We start from the raw sequence: 24,579 nt of genomic DNA, 5'->3' as shown, positions 1-24,579 counted from the left end.
GAAAACAACATATCCTCCAGGAAGCAGCCTACTCAGCCATTGATCATTGAAGCCAGGGGTGTCCAGCTGGCTGGGGAATTCTGGGAGTTGAAGTCCACAAGTCTTAAAAGTTCCCAAGTCTGGACACCCCTGGTTTAAGGGATGTAAACGGAAGTTTGCCTCTGTGCTTTACAACCCTGTCATTTTTTTACCATATTTTTCACCACTTCATTTTCGTGACCCGACAAAAGCGCGAACGTCATAAGCGCGCCGACAAAACCGCGGCGCTAAAACCGCGATGTCAAAAGCGCGTCGACAACAGCGTGCCGACAGAAGCGCGATTTAAGTTAAGGTAAGGTTTAGGGTTAGGTTTAGGTTTAGGTTTAGGTTACAGCGCGCTTCTGTCGGTGCGCTGTTGTTGGCGCGCTTCAGGGCTCATTCGTCGCTCATTCGTCACGCGGTTTTGTCGGCGCGCTTTTGTCACCGCGGTTTAGTGAGGCATGCTTTTGTCGTTCGTGCATTTGTGGTGGAACCCTTCATTTTAACAGGTTTTATATTTTCGGGCAGGGAGCCTCCTGCCTGCCTTTTAGCTGAAGTGGGGAGAGGGGAAGAAACCTAGTGGGGGCATTGAACCCACCAGGGTGTTTTAACTCACTGCAGGATTGTTATAAAGCTTCAAGTACCAGCTCCCGCCAGTAGGGGCCTCACGTACCGTTTTCCTCTCCTCTGAATTCGGTCCAGCAGCTAGCTCAAAGGCGGATTCCCGCGCCCGACCTTCGCTTGCTTTAATCGCGATCGCTTTTGTTTTCCTACATAGATGCCTAAAGAGCCCTTTAGATCGTTCGCGGCCGGCAGCCAAAAGGCAGAGAGAGCTGGTAGGCGGCTGGAAAGAAGAACCGCGGTCAAAATGTAAGAAACCAAAATGGCACAGGGGAGCCGGACGAGGAGAACGATGCTGCGGCGCTGAGAAAAAAGAAGGGAGCAAGGTACCACTGTCCAAACCAGGGCTGAGAGACTCTCCCCGCAAGGCTTTGGTTAAAGAGCCGCGCCGCGCCGGCGGGAAGGCTGGGATGGAAGCGGCCGAATCCGTTGCGTGGACCGGGCATGGCTTCAGAGCAGGGAGGGGGTGGGTGGGAAGGTTTTATCCCGAGGAAAGCTTTCGGTGCGGACCTCGAAAGGGGGGCGGGGCCTACGTCCCCAATTAAGGATTGGGGGGGGGGGGGCGATCGCGGGCCTCTTTTCTTCCCTGGATCCGGAATCTTCTCTGTAAATGGAGCGATCTGGCCAGTCTTTGGCTTCTTTGTTTGTTACACCAAAAGAAAGGCGGGGGGGGGGCGGCTACGGGAGTCTTTTCTCCCCCTCCTCACTGATGGGAAAGCGATGAGGTAATCTTTTCCGACGGCCGCTGCCCTGCCTGATCCAGTTAAGCAATCCTGCTAAAAGGAAGAAAATAATAATCTCCCCCCCGCCGAAGCTGCTCCTTTCCCTCTTCCCTCCAACGCGGCTTCTCGTCCTGCACTTAACGGAATTAGCGTTCAAGGGGCACCGGGACAGGTGCTCGAGGAGCGGGGAGAGAAAGGGGCCCCCGGGGAAGATCGTAGCCAATCTTGGCCAGCGATCCATTCCAGGCTTGGATCGGAGATGTTTCCAGATGTGGATCAGTAGCGGCCATCGCCCTCGGCCCGCAAAGGGGGAGGAAGGGCGGCCCTAGAAATCCGTTGTAGCGGGGGCAGAGACTTAGGGAGGAGGGACTGGTTTGATTAAGAGCCATTTACATAAGGGTTAGCGGAAGAAATGGCTGAGAGGCAGGATGCAAGCTTGCCACACACTGTCTGGGTTTTTTTACTGCCTTTCTGGGGGCATGTGATCGTTCCTTAAATCTGGAGGATTTCCTTAGGATATCCTGGGAGGTGAGTGAGACCAGCCTTTATCTTTTAAGTGGTACAAATGGATCTAAGGATTGCTTCTCCTGGGCGGGAAAGGGTGCTTTGTCAATTCACTGAGCAGAGGAGTCTCTTGTCTATGGGAATTCTTCACTCACCCAGGACATGGTTGTCCAAAGGTGCTTTTTTTCAAGAGGCAACTGGACTTTCTTGGTTTCCAGAAAGTCCAGTTGCCTCTTGAAAAAGCACCTTTGAGACAAGAGTCTCTTGCATTGCTTCGGAGTGGCCAAGGGACATGCTTGCTCACTGATAGTAAAAAAAATTTTTTAAAAGAGGTATGAATGTTGTTCCTTCCTCCAATTCATTTTAGTTTTCTCTCATGAAACTAAGGCTTAGTAACATGGCACCAGGCTTGAAGTTTATTTATATACTAATTTTATTGTGATCTTGACAAGTTTGGGAGGGCAGAGACTTGAACCCAGGTCCCAATATACTTTGTTAATTTGTCTCTTTAGATCAGCATTTTGTAACCCAAGTGTGCCCACCCACTATCTGGACAGTTTAAATGACCTCTCTGCTAAAGGGTTTCACTTTATGAACAAGTTTGGCTGCTGATAGTTATCACTGCATTTTAACTATTTTAATTCCTCAAGGGGCTCTGACACTCTGCCTGATTTGTAATTCCGGGTTGCAGCTATTGCTGATGAAAAGGAAGGTATTCCGACAGAGGGGACCCAGCATGGTTTAGGTTTCCATGATGTCTGTGACTGTCATTGATCTTCAGTGTGTATTCCGCCATTTCTAATCTAATAATTGGTATTTAGGGCAGATTTTTGTAAGCAAAGAAGCTTTTTGGCAGTGTTTGTAAAGCCGAGTTGGGTATAATGTAACCAGTCATTCTGGTTTCATAGCACATGGAACTAAAATACAATACTTGTAATGTCTATTTAACGGCTGGGCTCATCAAAATGACAGCACCTCAGTAGAGACAGACCTGGTTGGTATTTGAATGGGAGACCAGTGGAGAAAACTATAATTGTAAGTTAAATGGGGAAGTTGAAAAAAACATTCTCTGGAAGAAAGTATTGAAAGTTTCATAGATATATGCCTGTGAAGAAGGGAGAACTGAAACTACCAAGGCTGGAAACTAAGAGATCAGACCAGACCATGATCAAAACAGGATGGAGCTCCCCTCCATATCCAGATTTAAAAATGAAACAAAACCAGCAACAGCAAGAATTTCATTATTATGTAAAATGGAAGAAAGGGAGGCAAGATTTGAATCCTAATATGGATTGCTAGGTTCTGCAATAGCCTATTATCTTTCTACTTAAGTGTGTTGTGTTAGTAATAAAAGACACTTTCTACCAAACCTTAACTTCAACTGTAGAAGAGAGACAATTATTGTTGTGCCCTGAGTGTCCTATGAGCTTGATTCATAGGAAATTACTTAATTACTTGTGAGTCTTAGGCAAGCAAGTTCTTGTAACAGTGGAGAGAAAGACACTAGCAATTTTCTTTCTCATTCCATTTAAACTAAGCTTTTTTCTGGGTAAAGGATTAAGCTTAAAGAACTGTGCCTTTTAGACTTAAAGTTTCACAGACGCTTGAAGCGCATAAAAATGTTCTACATTTGAAGGACTAAAATATAGATATTTTCCCCCCAGGTTTATACAGGTGAAACTCAAAAAATTAGAATATCATGCAAAAGTTGATTTATTTCAGTAATGCAACTTAATTGGTGAAACTAATATATGAGATAGCACTTTTGCATGATATTCTAATTTTTTGAGTTTCACCTGTACATCAATTGAACCAGGATTAATGATTAAAATAATCTGAATTAAAGGTTAAACACACACACAGGTCTGCTGCCATCCATCAAGGCCTTTGTAAGAATGGCATCTACAACATAATGCTCTATTTGTTATTTGTATACAGGTAATCCTTGACTTAAAACAGTTCATTTAGTCACCAAAATTACAAAATTACAAAAAGTGACTTGTAGGTGTTTTTTGTTTTGCTATGATGCATGAATTCCCGCAATTTTGAAAGTGGGTTACTGAGTTGATTTTGTAAAGTATAAATCTTTGTTTATAATATCCTCTGAGTGTTTAAGGATTATTACCTTCTGGAAATCTAAGGTGATTTCATTTTAAACAAGTGGATAAAGAAAAACATGTTATATTAAACTTTTGTTAAAGCATTTATTTAAAAGCAAGAAATCTGAGCAGAATGCCTTCCCCAAAAAGCTTAACATTAATTATGTATCAGATTTGGCTTTGTATTAAATTTATTCCAAATGGAAGTCTTTAGGATAAATATATATTTATAGTGCATTATGTTGAGAGTGGCTGTAATAAATGTACAATTGGGAAGAACTTGGTGTACTCGGCTCAGACGGAATAGCTAATAAACCATGGCTTGGTGCAATGTGTTATAGGACAGGTTGTAGCCTTATGCACAAACTTATTTTGCATGGAACCAGAAATATTCTTTTATATCCTAAATGAAGAGACTGCAATTGGCTTTCAATAACCAATATCTATTTGCAAACATGGGCTCTGTCCCATGCAAAATAATAATAAATACCGTGTTTCCCCAAAAATAAAACAGGGTCTTATTTTGACCCCTGAAATAAGCACTTGGCCTTATTTTCGGGGATGTCTTATTATTTTAGGGGTGCAGGAAGAGGCAAGAGTGGTCACCTCATGGCTGCTGCTGTGTTACAATATTTTTGAGGAGGGCTTATTTTAATGCATGTGCTCAAAAGCCCGATTTGGCTTATTATGCAGGGAGGTCTTATTTTCAGAAAAACAGGGTACAGTAGCACAGGAAAGAATGTGCAGATGAACTTTAAAGTTTGAGTTAAATGGGGCAAGAAAAAGATCATTGATGAATAAACAGATAACAAGGCTAGAATCAGCATCAAGTACTAGTATAGAGCAGCAAAACAATTACCGTATTTATCGGCGTATAACACGCACCGGCGTATAACACGCATCCCCCATTTTAACACAAAAATTTGAGTAAAATTTTTTTTCATTAAAAATAAATGACTTGGAAGCTCGGAACTTAATGTTGGATTAAAATTTATAACATTAGAACATGAATTATAACATTAACTCCTCAACATAAAGTGCCTTCCTTCCTTCCCTCCCTCCCATCCCTTTCTTTATGTTTTCTTCATGCTTTCTTTTCTTTTTCCTCTGCTCTTTTTAAATCCCCCCCCTTCTTCTCCTCCTCTACATTTAGGTTGGATTAGTTTGTACAACGGTCATCAAACTTCTGAAGTAAAAATAAATAAATAAATCATATTTAAGAAGAAGAAGAAAAAGGAAGACGTTTTTAGTTAAGTCAAACGTTTTAATAAAAGTTTCATCTTTTAAGATTTGTCCAACACATCCAATTGTAACCTTAACAGTAAAGAATATCACCCCAGCTGCTAAAGGTTCAACCAGTCTGAGAACCATTGAAAAGACAACAGTGCAAAATCCAAAAGACACAACTTCCTCACCGCCATTGCTTTGGTACCAAATCTTTGAGGAAGGGGCTCCAGAAAGAAGGAGGAGGAGGAGGAGGAGGGGGGGGAGGAGGGAACCAAAGAGAGGCTTTTACCGAGTCTGCGCCCCACAGCCAGGACCGTCCTTGCGCCTCAAGCCGCGTTTCTTCCCCGCAAAGCCCTTCGGGCAACCCGAGAGTTCCTTTTGGCGCCAGAAGGGCTTTGCAGGAAGAAACGCCGCGTTTCTTCCTGCAAAGCCCTTCTGGCGTCAAGCGGAACTCTCGGGTTGCCCGAAGGGCTTTGCAGGAAGAAACGCGGCTGGAGGCGCAAGGACGGTCCTGGCTGTGGGGCGCAGACTCGGTAAAAGCTCTCTTTGGTTCCCTCCTCCTCCCCCTCCTTCCACAGTCTGTGTGACGCTGCCGCCAGGCTGAGAGCTGCCGCTGAAACAAGTTTGGGGAGGTCCTTTGCAGGCAGCCAGTTCTAGCTGCCTGCAAAGGACTTCCCCACGTTTGCTTTGAAAGAAACCTCTGCGCGGGAGTTAGAAACCTCTGCGCGGGGGTTTCTTGCCATGTGCGCGGCCGCGCACCTTAGAGGGAACAGTGGACCCGGCGTATAACACGCAGTATCGGCGTATAACACGCAGGCAGGGTTTAAGCTTGCAATTTTAGTTTTAAAACTGCGTGTTATACGCCGATAAATACGGTACTGTATACAGTTAGAGTATGGGACATGGAAACTGTGGTCAGAGGAACAATTAATTGTTGAGGTCAAGATTGGAAGAAAAAAGGAACAGGGTGACATGATAGCAGTAGTCCAGTATTTGGGGGGCTGTCACAAAGAAGAGGGGCGTCAACTTATTTTCCCCAGCATCTGAAGGCAAGTCAAGAAACAATGGATGGAAACTAATCAAGGGGAGAAGCAACCTGGAATTAAGGAGAAACTTGCTGAGGACAAATAACCAGTGGAACAGCTTGCCTCCAGAAGTTGTGGGTACTTCATCCCTGGAGGTTTTTAAGAAGAGACTGGACAGCCACCTGTCTGAAATAGGGTCTTCTGGTTGAGCAGGGGGTTGGACTAGAAAACATCCAAGGTCCGTCCCAGCTCTGTTCTGATTGATTGATTGAAGATGGAGATGGTGCCACAAGGTAGAATTTAAAAGTGAAACCTTTCACCAGAGGACATCTGCTGTAGATTTTGCTGCAGGGATGTAGTGAGAGGAGAAACAAAATAAGCTAAGACTTGAGATTATTCCCAATGGCTGATTGCTTAAGGTTTCGCTGTGAATAGGCATGTATGGAATGCAGGTGGTTTCCAGTAACTGACTAACCAGGCAGACATTATCTTTCTGACTCAGGGCCTCTGGGACTGACAACACTTTCTCTTGTTTTGCATTCACTTGTTTTTTCCTTGGGTTTGCCAGGCTGCTTCTGTATTAGTGCTGAAAAGGAGAGAGAGCATCAATACTACCTGGAACCTATTTCCAGTTAGCCCCTGGCATTGTTGTTTGAGCTTGATGATGTTGCTAGCATCTCTTCTTGTGTTCTTCAGAAGAATTACCTGTTGGACAATAGTAGGATTCAAAATTTGTTACTACTGGTTCTGTGGGCGTGACCTGGTGGGCGTAGCAGGGGAAGGATATACAAAATCTTCGTTCCCTCCCCACTCCAGGGGAAGGATACTGTAAAATCTCCATTCTCTCCCCACTCCAGGAGAAGGATACTGCTGTGGGAAGTTATCATCCAGCCCTCTCCCAGAAAAATGAAATATCCTAGGAAATATGGAAAAGGCAGAATATTTCTCTGGATATGAAAAGAAAGAAACATGTTTTAAGACAGAATAGTTGCCTGTAGCTTCCTGCCCATCCCCACTGTTAATGGGCCATTAAGAAGTACAAACTAGTCCACTTTTACATAATAAAGACTTCTGCACTGCAGCGCCAGAGGAAAGGGATTAAGGAACTTTACCCAACTGACCACATGGCATCTAAGAACTCAACCAAATCTAGATTCAAAACACAGCCTAGAGAGTAGCCCCTGCATGGCCCCATGGGAGTCTGACACCAAATCAGAATACATTTCTTACACAGGAACAGGAAACAGAGGTGGGACTGAACAGGTTATAAAAAGCCTAGCAAGCCCCTCCCTCAGCCCTTCACTTCTTCTCCACCAACATTGAATCATGTGATCACCTTTTCTGTTCAGGGCTCAAGCCATGTGACCCTGTCCAACAATAAACCATCTTTCCAAGCAGCCTCCTCATCTCCAGTGTCTTTTTCCCCACTTGGAGCTGAACCCAGAAGGACATTTCTTTTAACACTGCAAAATACCCATTCCCTCCGAACAGCTAGGACTCGGGAGGCAGAGAATATTGGGAATAACTGAATGAGAAATGTATGGAAACCAGCAAATAAGCAAGAAAATCCCATTTTCTGGATCCCAGTTTCCCTCATTATTTAGTCGGCATTGCAAGGAAGAACAACTGGGCCATCAGATCTAAAAGTAAAGTTATCTGATGCTGTTTCAACATACTTTTTTTAGAGAATTGTGCAAATATGCCTTCTCCCTCAAACAAAGAGGTGAAAGTGTCCTCTCTCTGGCTAGATGCCTGGAGAGAAATAGTTTCCAAAATAGGGGAAAGGTCTGAAAAAATCTCAGGAAACAAAGTGCTAACAGAGAGGGCAAATGCGGGGGGGGGGGGGGAATGGCAGCGGGAACAGAGGCTGACTAGTGATCAAAGGGGCATGTTTCTCAAAACTCCTAAAATACATCTCTTGCCACACCCAGACCTGACCGATAAGATCTCACAGATTGGGTCTCCTCCGGATTCCATCTGCCAGCCAATGTCGGCTGGCGACTCCCCGGGGGAGAGCCTTCTCTGTTGCAGCTCCAGCCCTCTGGAATGACCTCCCCGTGGAGATCCGGACCCTTACTACCCTCCTGGCCTTCCGCAAAGCCACCAAGTCCTGGCTGCTCCAGCAGGCCGGGGGGCTTGTGAAACACCCAGCCACACCGAAATTGTGAATGTTGCGCCTTTTTTTAAAAGTGTTGTCTATTTATCCCCTTTCCCTTGTCTGCTGTGAGCCGCCCAGAGTCCTCCGGGAGTGGGCGGCATACAAGACAAATAAAATGAAATGAAATGAAATGAAATCTCATCTCCAAGAAGATGGATGGCAAGCTGTTACACATTTTACACATTTTGAAGCTATGGTGAGAAACTGTTAATGCTGGAGGAGAACGTCTGCTTTTATTCCAATACCTGCATTTATTGATGGGGGCAATCAGGATACAATGGAGGCTTAGGCTCTGCCCAGGAGCTCATTTCCTCACCCCATTATTTTATTTCTTGAATTTCTACACCACCCATCTCACCTAAGTGACCGTCACACCGCTATTGGAACAACACATGCTGAGCTCTAGCCAGGGTATCCTTGCTGTTGAACTTTGCTAAGATCAAAGAGGTCGGTCTGACAGCAGAGGTGGTATTCAGCAGGTTCTGACCAGTTCTGGAGAACCAGTAGCAGAAATTTTGAATAGTTCGGAGAACTGGTAAATACCACTTGTGACTGGCCCTGCCCCCATCTATTTTCCTCTACAGGATCTAACGTTCCACAGTCATAATGGGTTCTTCTTTCATTCTCTTAGAAGCTGCTTTGTCCTTGTAATTTTTCATACATTTCTCTTATTTTCCTTATTTTAACTGGGGGAATAAATCCTCAGGTGGTCTGTCAGAGGCAGATATGTGAACTAGCCCAAAGAAATCCAAATGAAGTCCTGAAGTCAGGCCAATCCATCTGATTTCCAGAGCCCTGTTGATGGATGTTTTCCCCACTGCCTTTGGTAAAAAGGGAGCAGTAGCATCATCAGAGTGGGAAGCCATCTTGGGCTCATTCTCAAATCAGGGCAATGAGATTTGGCAGTGATTCAGCACAGACGCAGTGGAGAGATTGGCACTGGGGACAGCAATGTTACCTCGGTGGGGAAATAGGCCTATGGCCTAAATTAGACCCGAGGAACCATTTTCCATCTGAGGACTGCAATCTTTCTCAGAGTAATATTTGAGCGATAGGCTCCTCAAAGTAAAATGCTGTTAGGACTATTGCCATCCCCATCCAGAGGTGGCTGGTTTGCGTGTTGTGAGTGTGCATGAGCCAGAAAGTTAGTTATCTATGGAAAGCATAGCGCAGGGGTGGTGGGTGGGCCGACCCAGCAATCACAACTACTGGTTCGCCTGAACCAGTCCGACCAGGTAGCAGCTCATCACTGCTCCTATCATATTTTGTACTAACTGGTCATTGTGATAAACCATAATATGATTGTTTGATTTGGGGTTGGTGGGTTGTGTGAACCATTTATGGTTTATTGTCTAGCATGTTCAATGAGTTCTGCTAATAGCAATTTATTCAATAAACAGCTTTTAAGAAAGTCATACTTTGGCTTTTCCACACACATCCAATCACTTAAACATATGTTTGTGTGTTTTCACACACAGTATATGTTCACACATGCATTCTTACATTTGATGCCCTTTATTTTTATAGGTAAACGGTAGTCAGAGATGTGCACAGAAGAATCATGGTAGTCTGGCCAAACAGCAATTGAACAGGCATATAGATTTAAATTGTATATAGAGATAATCAAACACATCAATAACACAACAGCTCAACACATTTTCCCCATCATCACACAGCAATTAACCATCAGCTAGATTAGGGCTGTCAAACTCCCGCCTTGTGGGCCAGATGTATCACATGCTCCCCAGGCCCACGCCTGGTTTAGTGAAGGGGAAAAAAGTCCTGATACATCATGTGATGCCTCTGTGACAATGTGAGTTTGACACCCCTGAGCTAGATCCAATACAGGAAGTCCTCAACATATAACCGTTCATTTAACCATTCGAAGTTACAATGGCACTGAAGAAAAGTAATTGTTTTTCACAGCATCTCCATGGGTCAAAATTCAGATGCTTGGCAACTGGTTCATCCGTGTGACGGTTGTGGCTGGGGCCATGAGATCCCCTGTTGCAAACTTCTGACAAGCAAAGTCAATGGGGAAGCCAGATTCACTTAACATCCAGGTTGCTTACTGATCAACTGCAGTCATTCACTTAATAACTGTGGCAGGAAAAGTAATAAAATGGGGCAAAACTCATTTAACAAATGTCTCAACAATAGAAACGTTGGGCTCAGTTGTGGTCATAAGTCAAGGACTACCTATACAGTCATCTTCTTTTCAACCCCAAATCAGCTGTAGTTCAACAGTGATAGGGAAAGAACATTAACCAACCAACCAGCCACAGAAAGCCAAAGAAAGAAAGGAAAGAATGAATGAATGAAAGAAAGAAAGAAAGATGGTACATACATACATACATACAAACATACAAACATACATACATACAAAAAGGCATCAGTTGTCCGCTAAACCAGATTCATTCAAAGGATGATCTCACATAACCAGGTAAAACAGGAAGATCTGGCCAATCTGCAACCTTATATCTCCAAAACATCTTTACCTACCAGGTTATCTCTAGATCAGCGAATCCAGCTTCATCCAGATGCAATGAAAATGTGTAACTCGGAGTTAACACATCTTCATTGCATCACTCAGAATTCCTTCTGTTTCTACATTTGATTTCTTCCCATTTCCATGCAACATTTTTTTTTAAAAAAATTTATTTATAGGCCGCCCTTTTCCCTGAGGGGACTCAGGGCGGCTTACAACTTGTGGGGAAGGGAATACAGTCAGTGACATATAATCTTAAAATTTAATCTTAAAAAGGAGTTTTCCCAAGATGGAATATTTTTTCAAATCCAGTTATTATAACAGATCATGTTAAGAGTGGATTCTCTTACATGAGCATTATCTTTCTTCATTTTCTCCTTCATGAGTCAATTTGGGATTAAACAAAACTTATTCTAGGCATGTGGGGTTTATTACAAAGTATGTGTGACCACCAAAAAAATATGATCTTGATACAGAATGGAGAACCTAATTGGATTAACTCACTTAAATTTGAATTCATTGTTATATTAGACACACCAACCATGGACAGCTATGGAAAGAATGGCAGAGGTATGGAAGCAAAACAGAAGGTGTTTTATTATTTATTATTAACAACAAATCATCAATTGCAAATATTCTCTCCAGGTAGGGTTGTTTCCAAAAAGAGATTCTCACCAAGATTGCTGACCAAAATTTACTATGTCATGGGAAGCTATGAAAATGCCTGTAATTTTCATGCTGCTCTTGAGTCATGCCTGTTTTCCCATTGGCAGGATGTGCCAATGATAGTGTATTTCAGAGCAAAGTGGAAGTTCATGGTGTACACTGAAGCTCTTTCCTGAAACTTGAAAGATGAAACATGTTGATACGAGGTCAGGGAAACTTAAAAATGAGTCACTGGCTCACTTCTTATTGCATGGAACAATCATAGCCACGGAAACTAGCAAGTAGAAAAACATTGGGTAATTAAAGGAAGAATAGGCTGGGGAGAGCTGTTTATCCCATATCACCCCAGCAGAAATATCCCTCAAAATTAAAGACAAGCAGAAAGAGACAGAAGGAAAAATTATCAATGCCTAAAACAAAATTTTAGGGATGTGGTTAAGTGGCTAAGATGCTGAGCTTGTCGATCAGAAAGATTGCCAGTTCAGCGGTTTGAATCCCTAGCGCTGCGTAATGGAGTGAGCTCCCATTACTTGTCCCAGCTTCTGCCAACCTAGCAGTTCAAAAGCATGTAAAAATGCAAATAGAAAAATAGGAGCCACCTTTGGTGGGAAGGTAACAGCGTTCCGTGCGCCTTCAGCGTTTAGTCATGCCGGCCACATGACCACGGAGACATCTTCAGACAGCGCTGGCTCTTCGGCTTTGAAACAGAGATGAGCACTGCCCCCTAGAGTCGGGAACAACTAGCACATATGTGTGAGGGGAACCTTTACCTTTACCTTAAAACAAAATTGCCAGCATTCTTGGAGTCCAGGCAAGTTCTCTGTAAGATACCCCTTCTTCCTTTTGTAGTATAGGAGTCAGCTTTGATTTCCAGAAATTCAAGGCTCCTACCCAGATTTCTCTAACAGTTTCTTTAAGGGAAGATGTTGAGATTGCTTTCTCCAGATCTCTTTTTAGGAAATGAAATCTCAATTGAATTTAAATGACACAGCTTGTTTCAAAACAAAGCCCAGTCACTTCTGCACTTTTCAATTTCTATTGAAAGCCATGACCATGGCTTTCTTTGTTCTAACCCTCCAATCTCAAGTGCTGCATAGCACTGTTACTTATTAAGGGAGTGTACATTTGTATGCAGTTGTTGAAATGAAAGGGTAGTCAATCTCATGTATTCTAGAGCAGAGGTGTCAAACTTGCGGCCGGATGTGTCATGTGCTGGCCATGTCCACCCCCGGTTTAGCGAAGGAGGAAAAAAGTTGTGATACCCCTGACATAGAGTCAGTGATGAGATTCAGCACCGCTTTGAGAGAACCAAAGTTCACTTTCTGATTAGTTTGGTGAACTGGTTGTTGGAAGAAATCATTAGGGCAAAGAACCGATTAAATTAATTGAATCCCACTGTTTCTCAACTTTGGCAACTTGAAGATGTCCGGACTTCAACTCCCAGAATTCCCCAGCCAGCGCTGGCTGGGGAATTCTGGGAGTTGAAGTCCGGACATCTTCAAGTTGCCAAGGTTGAGAAACACTGGCATAGAGTATATGTTACAAGTGGGAATCAAGATGTCACTTGAATCTGATCCTAAATGCAACTCATCCTGAACTCATCCTGAAAGCATTGTGGACTTGATAGAAGGACAGACAAGGAATGGCTGGTTGGTAATGAATCCAGCTTTCCAAATAGGGTTTCCTGCTGAGGTGTCAGGAAGTTGTGATGCATGATACTATTACGTCAGATACTATTCAGACACTGAGGTAACTTAAGTCTGCTTGTAGTTTGTTTAATAAGCCCCACATAAGTTCATGTAACACATTAAGTCAAACCCAATGAAAGCAGATTATAGCTTTGTAAGATATGTGAAATTGGTCTCAAGTGTTTGGGGAGGGAGGGAAAGAGGTCTGAACTAGAGGGAACACTTGTAGAAATAGAATATAGAATTACAGTGTTGAAAGGGATTTTGGAGGTCTTCTAGTCCAACCCCTGCTTAGGCAGGAAACCCTATACCATTTCAGACAAATGGTTATCCAATCTCTTCTTTAAAACTTCCAGTGTTGGAGTATTTACTATTTCTGGAGGGAAGTTGTTCCACTAATTAATTGTTCTAACACTCAGGGAATTTCTGCTTAGTTCTAGGTTGCTTCTCTCCATTACTAGTTTCCACCCATTGCTTCTTGTCCTGCCCTCAGGTGCTTTGGAGAATAGCTTGACTCCCTCTTCGTTTATCGTTTATCATTTATCATTTATTTCATTTGTATGCCGCCCTTTTCCCCAAGGGGACCCAGGGCGCTCACAACTCAAACAAGGGAAGGGGGATACAGACAATTTGACAACAACACAAAACAATACATAATTTAAAAGTGCAACAATCATACCATTCGAGATAGGGGCAACGATTCTTTAGCCCCAGGCCTGTCGGAACAGCCAGGTTTTAAGGGCTATGTGGAAGGCCTGGAGGGTGGTGAGGGTGCGAATCTCCACGGGGAGTTCGTTCCAGAGGGTCGGAGCAGCCACAGAGAAGGCTCTCCTCCGGGTAGTCGCCAGTCGACACTGGCCGGCGGATGGAATTCGGAGGAGGCCTAGTCTGTGGGATCTAATCGGTCTGGTGGAGGTAATTGGCAGCAGGCGGTCTCTCAAGTACCCAGGTCCAATACCATGAAGGGCTTTATAAGTAACGACTAGCGCCTTGAAGCGTATCCGGAGACCAATAGGTAGCCAGTGCAGCTTGCGGAGGATAGGTGTTACGTGGGTGAACCGAGGTGTACCCACGATCGCTTGCGCGGCTGTATTCTGGACAAGTTGAAGTCGCCGAATACTCTTCAAGGGCTGCCCCATGTGGCAGTCCCTGAGATATTGGAACACTGCTATCATGTCTCTTCTAGTCCTTCTTTTCATTAGACATGTCCAATTCCAGCAACTGTTGTTTATATGTTTTAGCCTCTAGTTCCTGAATAATCTTTGTTGCTCTTTTCTGCACTCTTTCTAGAGTCTCCACATCTTTTTTACATCATGATGAAATCATGATGACATAATGACAAAACTGTTCCTGTTGCAAATGAACAGGAAAAACTGATTGCACAATACTTGCTGAGTGGGGATTTGTTTGGGGAAGTTAAGAGTCTAAGCAAATCTGATGAAAGTTACTCAGTTCATTTGCTAAGAATTAATTAAGCATAGAATATTAAGATTCCCCATTATTTTATATATATATATTTTAATACTCTGATAACTCTCTCAGCTTCTTTATTTTGTTCAGAAACTGACTGTAGTAGTATTTTAAATATTCTGTACACTTAAGTTATTATTTCATAATATTTATATTTGGATTATCACAAGATGTGTATATGAGTGTTTTCAGAACCATTCCAAATAACAGCATACAAGGGTCATCATGTGCACTGGTTCAAATTTTCTCTTTATTTGAAACATTGCAATAGAAAAAAGGCTTCAGTTTCTCTGAGAGTTTGACTTTGTATAATCAAGAGTTTTGAATAAGCTTAGCTGGCAATTTCTCATAGGCAGCAACAGATTGATCTCCAAATTTTCTTGACCTTTGGGACACCAGTGGTTGGTGGACACTGTCTCTCAAAATTCGGTCCAACTTTGTTTATAGTTCTTTAGCGATCTCAGTCCATCCTCGGGCAGGCAATTATTCAGCAACTAAAGCAACCTAAATGAAAACATGTATTTTCTAGTCATCTTCCTTTTCTACTCTTCCAACAATTGAGTCCATTTCAACTTCCCTCCCCATTCCTACATGAGAAGATCTATGCATGATAGGAACCTGTTTCTTCCAGCCTGGGGAGGGTGAAAAATCTCTGTTAGCATTTGTCTGAAAGCTTACACTTTGCCTCTAGGTCCTGCTTCCTGAAAGAGGAAGAGATGACATTACTAGAAGAGCACCATCTATGAAGATTCTCAATCAGCCAGGTCATGGTTGTTCCAAAGGTGCTTTTCAAAAGGCAACTGGACTTTCTTAGTTTTTTCTTTGAAAACATTTCACTTCTCATCCAAGAAGCTGCTTCTGTTTTGACTGAATGGTGGGGAACGGTAGGATTTATGTTATTTGCAGTAATCTGGTCATTGATATTCTGAAGGTCAGTCATTAGCTTTCTGAGCGTTGTTGAGACCGTTTGGGGGTTTATCTGTACCATCAAGGCTGCCTGAATGGGGTGCAAACAGGTGTGGAACCTTCTTGGGATTGCGGAAAGGGACTGTGTTGCAAAAAGGAGGTAGGTCATATCCCTCTCCCTCTGTTGAAAGAGGGCTGTTAAATTTTGACATGGAGGGCCTCTAAAATGTCCAGTTGCCTTTTGAAAAACACCTTTGGGACATCACTAGAAGAAATCTTGTTGTAGGTACTTCCATAACAGTGGTGGGTTAAAAGCGGTACATCCCGTTACAGGCATACCGGTGCCTGGCGGGAGCACTGAGTACTGTTGAGCTCTTCGGCGCTTCCACCCACACAGCATACGGCACCTGTGCGATGCTCCACCGAGCAACTGGAGCATCACAGAGGCATCGCAGGAGGTAAGGATGCAGGCATACGCTGCACGCATGTACGCATGTGCTATATGCATTCATGTGGACGCTGGGCCCCATTGCACTGTACTGGTTGCAGCGGGATCCGGAATCCACCACTGTTCCATAACTATTGGATAGAGCACATTCATAGGCCCCTAATAGCATGGGGAGAGTATGATTATGTTGGCTTAATAACAGTATGATTCTCTGCCTATCCAAATGTTCATTTTGACTGAAGAAGTTACTTGAACGAGTAACAAAATGTCTCAGTTTAATAAAATTTGGTCCAGTTGCCAAAAGTATCTGAAAAGGCTAAATCATGGCATCTGGACCAAGTTTATTCAAACTGAAACACTTTGTTGTTCCTCCAGGTCACTTCTTCAGTCAAAATGAACATTTGGATAGGTAGAGAGCCATAACTTTATTAAGCCAACTTAATAAACAAAAGTTTAACTCCAACTTAAGATAACCCAAGATTACAAAAGTGTGGGTTGCCTAGTGAAAATATTGCTTCCATGTGGATTGTTTTTTCCTCATGGGCCAGATATATTTTCTTTTTTTCAAAGGGGAAAAAGATCAGAGAGCTGAAAATTGAAATGACCCAAGCGATAAGAGGAGAAGCTAAACATGTTTATAAATCAATTTGAGGCCACTTATGATAGGTTTTTATGTGCTCCCAGGATTTTGTATGTGTGTGTGCACATGCATGTGTGCTTCCCTTTTCTCTCAGCTCTTCAGTACACAACTAGGCATTTTTTTAGACTTCAGAAACTCAGGCTGGGAAAACATAACCCAGCTGTTGCTCAAGGCAACACCAGCACAACCCAACCTGGCCTCTTGGGGACAAGCTCTTAAGGACTCAAAGGACAGCACTGTTTATCCCCCCCCCCCAATTCTACTCCAACTCCTGTTTGTCTACTATTTCTCTTTGTGAGTCCTATTGCTGGAGAACAATAACATTTCTGTTCACCTTGGGCTAGTTCGGGCTGTTTGTGTTTCCCAAACCAACACAAATCATCTACCCACAAACACAGTAAGGGTTACTCTGCCCCAGTTGTCACACCTTGCTGGACTGGCTAAGAAGAAACCTTAAAGGCACAAGGCACCAGCTATCCAGGTGCTGGGCATTTGGCTGGCAGTCTGTTTTCTCACACTTTTTCAGGAGTCAAAATCTGAAAAGAGGAATGCATAATTTAGTAATAATAGGCACAGGGAAATTGCCTACTCAGCAGACTACATTTTCATTATGTGGACAGCATAGTGAGGGCAGTGATGGGAAGGATCAATGCTGCCCCATTTTCATATCTCATACTATTCTACTCAAATGGGAATTGTATCTCTATTATCTAATTGTATTGGTAAATAATAGAATTGTTTGGGATGTCAGTCTCTCTTTTTTCTGTGAGAACCCTGAAATAACAGAAAGAGAAATAAGGGAACTTTGTGCCTTGTCAACTTCTGTTAGTGCTAGCAAGTGTCAGTCAGTCAGTCAACCAACCAACCAGAATAGAGCTGGAAGGGACCTTGGAGGTCTTCTAATCCTGCCCCCTGCTCAAGCAGGAGACCCTATACCATTTCAGACAAGCGACTCTTCAGTCTTCTTAAAAACCGAATAGGGAAGAAGCGCCCACAACTTCTGAAGGCAAGCCATTCCACTGGTTAATTGTCCTTGCTGTTAGGAGGTTTCTCCTTAATTCCAGCTTGCTTCTCTCTTTGATTATTTTCCATGCATTGTTACTTGCCCTGCCCTCTGGTGCTTTGGAAAATAAGTTGACCCCCTCCTCTTTGTGGCAGCCCCTCAAATACTGGAATACTTATATCAAGTCCCTCTCTAATCCTTCTTTTCCCTACACCAACCAAACCCAAATCTTGCAACTGACCTTCCTATGTTGCCAAGGTGTGTCCCTCCCCAAGACCAGTGTGTATGAGTGGAGAGATCAGGAGTCACCTACTGTTATAAGCCATGATTTTGACTCTGACCTGGAATCTGACAGTCTTGTGCCAGCTGAGCCTGTTGTTCAGGATGGTCAGCCTCAAGAATCAGGAAGCCAGGATTCAATGGAGGCTGATAGGTCACAAACATCTCTCCAGCTACAGAAGTCAGATGACAAGGCCAACAACTCCCAAGCTCCAGACCTAGGAAAATCCCAGAGGTGAGCAGAGCAATGCCCCTCAGTGAGGCTTCTCATTAAGCAAAGGGCAAGGCATGTGCAATTTAGAGATTAACCCTTTCACATTCTGGGGCCTCCATCTTGTTTATAATTCTTGGATTTTGGATTTGGATTTTATTAGAATTTATAGGCCGCCCTTTTCCCTGAGGGGCTCAGGGCGGCTTACATAAAATAAGGAAGGGAAGGTACAGACAATAGACGCAAAACAATACATAGAAGTAAAATAGTAAGCAACATTCATTCATCATTCGGGTGGGGACAGATTATCTTTATCCCCAGGCCTGACGGGCTAGCCAGGTCTTAAGGGCTGTGCAGAAGGTCTGGACGGTGGTGAGGGTATGAATCTCCACGGGGAGATCGTTCCAAAGGGTCGGAGCTACTACTGAAAAGGCTCTCCTCCGTGTGGTTGCCAGTCGGCACTGACTGGCAGATGGAACTCGGAGGAGGCCTAATCTATGCGATCTAATTGGCCGCAGGGAGGTGATTGGCAGGAGGCGGTCTCTCAAGTACGCAGATCCACTACCATGGAGGGCTTTATGAGTGACAAGTAGCACCTTGAAGCGCACCCGGAGATCAACAGGTAGCCAGCGCAGCTCGCGGAGGATAGGTGTTATGTGGGCGAGCCGAGGTGCACCCACAATCACTCGCGCGGCCGCGTTCTGGACTAGCTGAAGTCGCCGGATGCTCTTCAAGGGCAGCCCCATGTAGAGCACATTGCAGTATTCCAGCCTAGAGGTCACAAGGGCCCGAGTGACTGTTGTGAGGGTCTCCCGGTTCAGGTAGGGTCGCAACTGGCGCACCAGGCGAACCTGGGCAAATGCCCCCCTGGTCACAGCTGTAAGATGGTGATCGAAAGTCAGCTGTGGATCCAGGAGGACTCCCAAGTTGCGAACCCTCTCTGAGGGGTATAAAATTTGACCCCCCAGCCTGAGCGATGGACCACTGATCGAATTATTGGGAGGGAAACACAACAGCCACTCGGTCTTCTCCGGGTTGAGTACAAGCTTGTTAGCCCTCATCCAGTCCATAACGGCCTCAAGACCCCGGTTCATCACGTCCACCGCTTCATTGAGTTGGCACGGGGCGGACAGATACAACTGACTAGTTGACTACCTAATTTGGCACCCTGTGACTCTTAGAACGTATTTGGATTTCTCTGTGGTTCATTGGGCTGTGCTCCACTTTCTTCAGGCAAGCTCTCTTGCTAGGCATTTGACTTGCTCTTATATGCCTAAAACTGCAGCACGTCTGTCAGCTTTAAAATACCTGTTGCGCGTTAGCAACATGTGCAATTCAAGGTGTGTGTCTTCTGCCCGAACTCTTCTTGGCAACAGAAGGTTTTCAGCGCTGGTTCCAACACAGACAAAGACATTTATGAATTTGATGCAGCAGGAAATGTGATGGATGAAGTTGTCATAGCAACTTTTCTTTTTTTTTTTTTTTTTTTGCAAATGTCATCCTTTTCCGAATCAGCTGGATAGATGACTGTGCTCCACTCTGTTAATTTCACCTGTTGTACTGGCTGTTCTCCTGAAGCTGTTTTAGAAGGCTGCAGGCCATAGTGGCAATTAAGCCATCTGCTCAGATAATTAATGGGGGGTGGGGGGGAAGAGAATTGCTTCCCAGGAGTGCCAAAACAAAAAAAACAAAAAACAAAAGCCTCAACCCTATGAGTTTTACATTGCTGTTTCATTTTGCAATATCTTCTGTGTTTCATTTCACAACATCTCCTCCGTTGCATGAGTGGAGTCTTTCCTGTGTTGCTACAAAGTACAAAGTACTCCCTCCTTCTGCAACAGTGTGATGTGTATCTCCTTTAGCAGCTTGCTAAGGGAGATATCTATCCACCCTGTGCTTATTAATAATATGCATTTCTCTTTCATTCCTGAGTGATAGTCTCGGCGTGTTGTAATGGTGATTGTGAAAGTGCATTAAAAAAAAGAATCGCTGCCCAGGATGAGGACAAGCAGAGCCTTCAGCATTTTTGGCATCAGAGTCAGGTAGGCAAACTGTGGAGGACAGAGAGACAGAAACATGTTTTATGTTGGAGAAATCCCAGATTCATCATCTGTTTTTTTTTTAAATGCTCAGTATTCTTCTAGCTTCATTTTTATGGGATTGCATGCGGAAGACTCTTAGAGGGAAATATGGAGAGGTTTTCTCTCGTAAGGAATTCAGAAATTGCTGGAACAGAGTATTTTTTTTAAAACCAGGAACAGAGTTCAGAAATTGCTGGAATAGAGTCACAGAATGGCATAAAAATGCTGGCTGTGCTTTCTAACATCATGTCAAGGACAATAAAAGGGCCACTTTGGAAATGTTGGGAGGCGAGAACCAAAGATTGGGGTGATTAACTTGACTTTAGCAGGGTGTTTGAAGGAAGTAGCAGTATTTACTCAACTCCATTTTGTAAAAGACAGCTAAGAAATACAGAACGCTTTTAGTTTCAGAAAATATATGAACGCGATCAAAGGAAGTTGATAATTCTTCTCAACTAATGATTCAAGTCAGTTTCACATAGGGAACAGTACAGAATGATTTGTGTTTCAGAAAGGAACTGCACAAGATTAGGTTACGGCGGAAAACCCCCCACAGATTTATGTTCTAGAGGTTTAGTTTGGATAGGAAATTAAATAAGGACTGTATTGCATCTATACATAGGTACATGAATGAATACATGTTTAATTGAAGATAATTGATATTTTGAGAAAGAGACACACCCGTTCCTAGCGGTTTGGACCCGTTCGGCTGAATCATTAGTGGTTTGGCAGCCTGGGTCGCTGGAACCAATAGCGACCCAGGCCTGTCACGCCCCCAAACTGATTCTCCTGGCGGCGCCTTGGTGCTGTCATCTTGTTTTTGGCTTCTGTGCATGCGCAGAAGCATTTTTATAGTACTGTACATGTGTGTTCTGTGCAACCACTAGCAAACCGGCAGTAGCAGCTGCCGGAACCACCCCTGAGACACACCCATACAGAATCAGAACAAATTGTAATATCTCTTATAGTAATAGAGTTGAATGGATCCTAAAGGCAACAAATTAAGGCTTGTTTCATTTAATGGTGTAACGAGAGTATAAACCATACCGGTATTATTATACAACTTCAGTAGAGTTTTTAATAACATTGCACACTTATCCAGAGTAGCCATGATATCAATATATAATAAACATTTATATTCACTGTCCAGTGCCACCACATTCTTAATATCTAAGTTCAAAAATCAGGTTGATAGAAAGGGCTTTTATTTGCTTATCATATTGATGTATCTCATTGTGTTCTTTTTCATTGTTTATTTTATTGTTCTATTGTCTTATGTATGTTCTGTTTACTGTCTTTTCATTTCTTCCTTTTGCTGTTAGAGGCAAATAAATTCAACAAATAAATCTTAATGTAACTGTATATGTTAAGCGTCAAATCCGTTTGTAATAACTCTATAGTCACTAGGTAAAATAACAAATTGAAATCCGGTGAGCAACAGGTAATAAAAACCTGTTCCTCCCTAGAAAACCCTTCATAAATTAAATCTACACTTTATAAATCCAGACTGAAATTCAATCAAAGGCATTTTCAGCATCCAGTCAATATAGAACAGCTAATTCCAGTTTATGTACCCCATTATCCAATATATCAGTCATCAGGTGTATAGTGTCAGATTATTGCATTTTAAATAAAGCCAAGATTGAAATAAAGAGATCTGTACATGATATTACTTTTGATAGCCTGACTAGAATCATAATATTTTTAAAATGTTGGTTTATAATTAGCACACCTAATAGAGTCTTTCTCAAGCATTGATATTAACTGTTAGATAAGCTTGTAAAATGATAAAAAGTATGGTGAGATTAAATTATTGATTATAGAGTGAAATTATATTTTCTCTGTAACTCATAAGAGAAAGGGGAGAATATCTTCGAAACTCACAACATAATAATGACTATTACAGAGTAGGAAAAAACACAGAGCCTGTGAAAATCACAAGGGACAGACAGAAGGACAGGGAGGGAGGGAGGGAGAGAGAGAGACGGATCTTTTGATAGGTTACATCAGGTCAGGGTCATTGGGAGTTGAAATGCTAGGGGGGGCTGTTGCATGAGTTGCTTGAGGGTCAGTGCTGTCTCTGGTTGGCTGTGCAGTTGATTTGGATTCTGAGGAGTTTGTAGGCTCATTGTAGGTCCATGATGGCGTGGCATGCGGAGCCATATCTGCCGGCACGTGAGCTGTCAGCTCCAGCACGCATGTGAGCGGAATTTTGGCTTTCTGGAGGGCTGGGGGAGGCTGTTTTCATAGCAATAGCAGTTAGACTTATATACCGCTTCATAGGGCTTTCAGCCCTCTCTAAGCGGTTTACAGAGTCAGCATATTGCCCCCAACAACAATCCGGGTCCTCATTTTACTCACCTCAGAAGGATGGAAGGCTGAGTCAACCCTGAGCCGCTGAGATTTGAACAGCCGAACTGCAGAACTGCAGTCAGCTGAAGTAGCCTGCAGTGCTGCATTTAACCACTATGGCACCTTGGCTCCCCATGCTTCAGGAAAACCTCCAGAGGCTGGGGAGGGGGAAAAACGCACCCAACAGGCCAACTGGAAGTTGGTCAATATGTCTCTTTATGATATTTCTAATCAGCAGCTTCTCTTGAAAATTGTGAAAGGTGGACCTTTGTACTGGACTTCTGAAATGTCATGATTTTTTAGTCATGTGCCTCTATTTTTTATCTGTATGCGTTCATTACTTAACATGGACTTCGAATTAGTTCTGGGAATCAGAAGGAAAGGGGGATTATTTGCCTTCTATAGCAAAACACATTAGTTGCATATTGTTAAGTAAGTCAAAAATTCTTGCAGACTTCTACTAATCTCTAGGACAGATTAGATATGTGGGGAGAAGTGGTCAAAAGAAAGATTGTGTTTAAAAATGAGCTGGAATCAGCTGGGAAATATATATATATATATATAAACTTCTTTGTAGTCCATGTTTCTGTCTATTCACAATGTAACTTACCAGTAGTTGGGAAAGAGAAATTAAGTTAGAAAATGTGCTGGATCTGGCTAGGACAGAATAGTGAACCTTTTGGGCTCAATGTGTCAAACATTCAGAAAATACTTAACTTGACTCTGCTGGCATCCCCCCCCTCCCAAAATAAAAAAATTCTGTTTCCTCCATCCTCATCTAGGTCACTTTTCTTCATCTTGGTTTCTTGCCTGCCTTGCCCTTCCTTATTCATGTGTATATGCACACAGAGAGAGATACAATGCAAAGGGAAAAAAAAACATTCATAAGGGCAGCCTGTCATTTTGTTACTCAGATCCTCTTATGGCCACCGCTGGTGAAATGGTTGGAAGGAATTACCAAATGTGCTCTGGCAGGTTCTCCTTGCTTTCTGAAAAGATTAAATCATGGCAAGTGGACCAAAGTTTGTTAAAACTGAGGCATTTCATTACTCATCCAAGTGACTTCGTCAATCAAAAGGAAGATTTAGTACGCAGAGTCAGACAGTCATTGGAAAGAACCAATTCTTGCCATATAGACTGTGGACGGTTTCTCCCCAAAATGAAAAACAACAAGTAAATGAAGATTCAATCATCCAGGCCAAAAGTATCTGAAAAAGTAAGATATTTGTATGTTGCTTTTCTTTTGGGGGAGAAACACCCCCACCCCCCGGCTACACAGTCTGTATAGCTGGTTCTTTTCCATTGACTGTCTGAATTTCCACATACCCAAATCTTCCTTTTGACTGAAGAAGTCACTTGGATGAGTAACGAAATGCCTCAGTTTTAACCAACTTTGGTCCACTTGCCATGATTTAACCTTTTCAGATACTTTTGGCCTGGATGATTGAATCTTCATTTACATCTTATCTTGCTTTGTTACCCAACTCTTACCTCAAAAATAGCTCTGAACTACCAGTAACTTATTTGGGCATAAATGGAAAAGAAAATGGACTGAGGTGGAGGCAATCTCAGATCACAGTTCTTTCCCCAAGCAATGGCGATGAACAATAGGGAAGACAACCAAATGGAATGATTGTTTTGCAGGGATGGCCAAGCGAGGTGGGTTCTCAGCAGGATACTGGCATAGCTGTGCACCGTTCCTTTCCTCTCCCTTTGTTCTGATGGAAACAGAGTGGATAAAAATCAATGATTTTTTTTTAAAAAAAATTAAAAATGATTTTTTAAAATTTAGATCGGATTTTTTTTATTTTTATCAAATTTATTTTAATTTGGAGTAAAGAATATATCTAAAGATAGTTTTCTATTAAAGGTACATTAATAATTTAGTTTAGTTTATTCAGCATGAAATGGAGCTTAGTTATGTAGCATGAGGTTGTATATTCTGCAATATTTACATTTTTGGTAAACTCATT

At 42.9% G+C, this 24,579-nt stretch overlaps 1 protein-coding gene and 1 long non-coding RNA gene across 8 annotated transcripts in view; one reads left to right on the top strand and one right to left on the bottom strand.

Moving 5' to 3' along the window:
- Positions 1–813: 813 nt before the first annotated feature.
- B4GALNT1 (beta-1,4-N-acetyl-galactosaminyltransferase 1) overlaps positions 814–24,579 on the top strand; it is a 63,747-nt gene continuing 39,981 nt past the window's right edge. The window contains exon 1 of one of the 5 annotated variants that reach the window (XM_032212325.1): positions 814–965. Coding sequence is in view for 3 of the 5 variants with exons in the window: in XM_032212322.1 (XP_032068213.1) it covers positions 22,393–22,454 (62 nt within the window). In the remaining 2 variants the exon portion in view is untranslated. Of the gene's footprint in view, positions 966–1,233; positions 1,365–1,399; positions 1,890–20,031; positions 20,216–20,243; positions 22,455–24,579 lie in introns of those variants that run through there. The other 4 variants (XM_032212321.1, XM_032212324.1, XM_032212323.1 and 1 more) reach the window with 4 other exon arrangements.
- On the bottom strand, positions 14,465–22,653 carry LOC116505024. 3 transcript variants are annotated; one of them, XR_004254882.1, is made up of 4 exons: positions 22,616–22,653; positions 18,025–18,180; positions 17,108–17,216; positions 14,465–15,387 (listed from the first exon to the last, which is right to left on the bottom strand). It is a non-coding gene; the product is annotated as an uncharacterized LOC116505024 (long non-coding RNA). The 3 variants fall into 3 exon arrangements; XR_004254883.1 differs by lacking the exon at positions 22,616–22,653 and adding an exon at positions 19,482–19,895 and having other exon boundaries at positions 14,477–15,387; XR_004254881.1 differs by lacking the exon at positions 22,616–22,653 and having other exon boundaries at positions 18,025–18,384.

The sequence above is a fragment of the Thamnophis elegans genome, chromosome 2, assembly GCF_009769535.1.
Source record: "Thamnophis elegans isolate rThaEle1 chromosome 2, rThaEle1.pri, whole genome shotgun sequence".
Taxonomy (NCBI): domain Eukaryota; kingdom Metazoa; phylum Chordata; class Lepidosauria; order Squamata; family Colubridae; genus Thamnophis; species Thamnophis elegans.
Note: the sequence above shows the minus strand (reverse complement) of the source record. Positions and strands in the feature narration are given on the sequence as shown.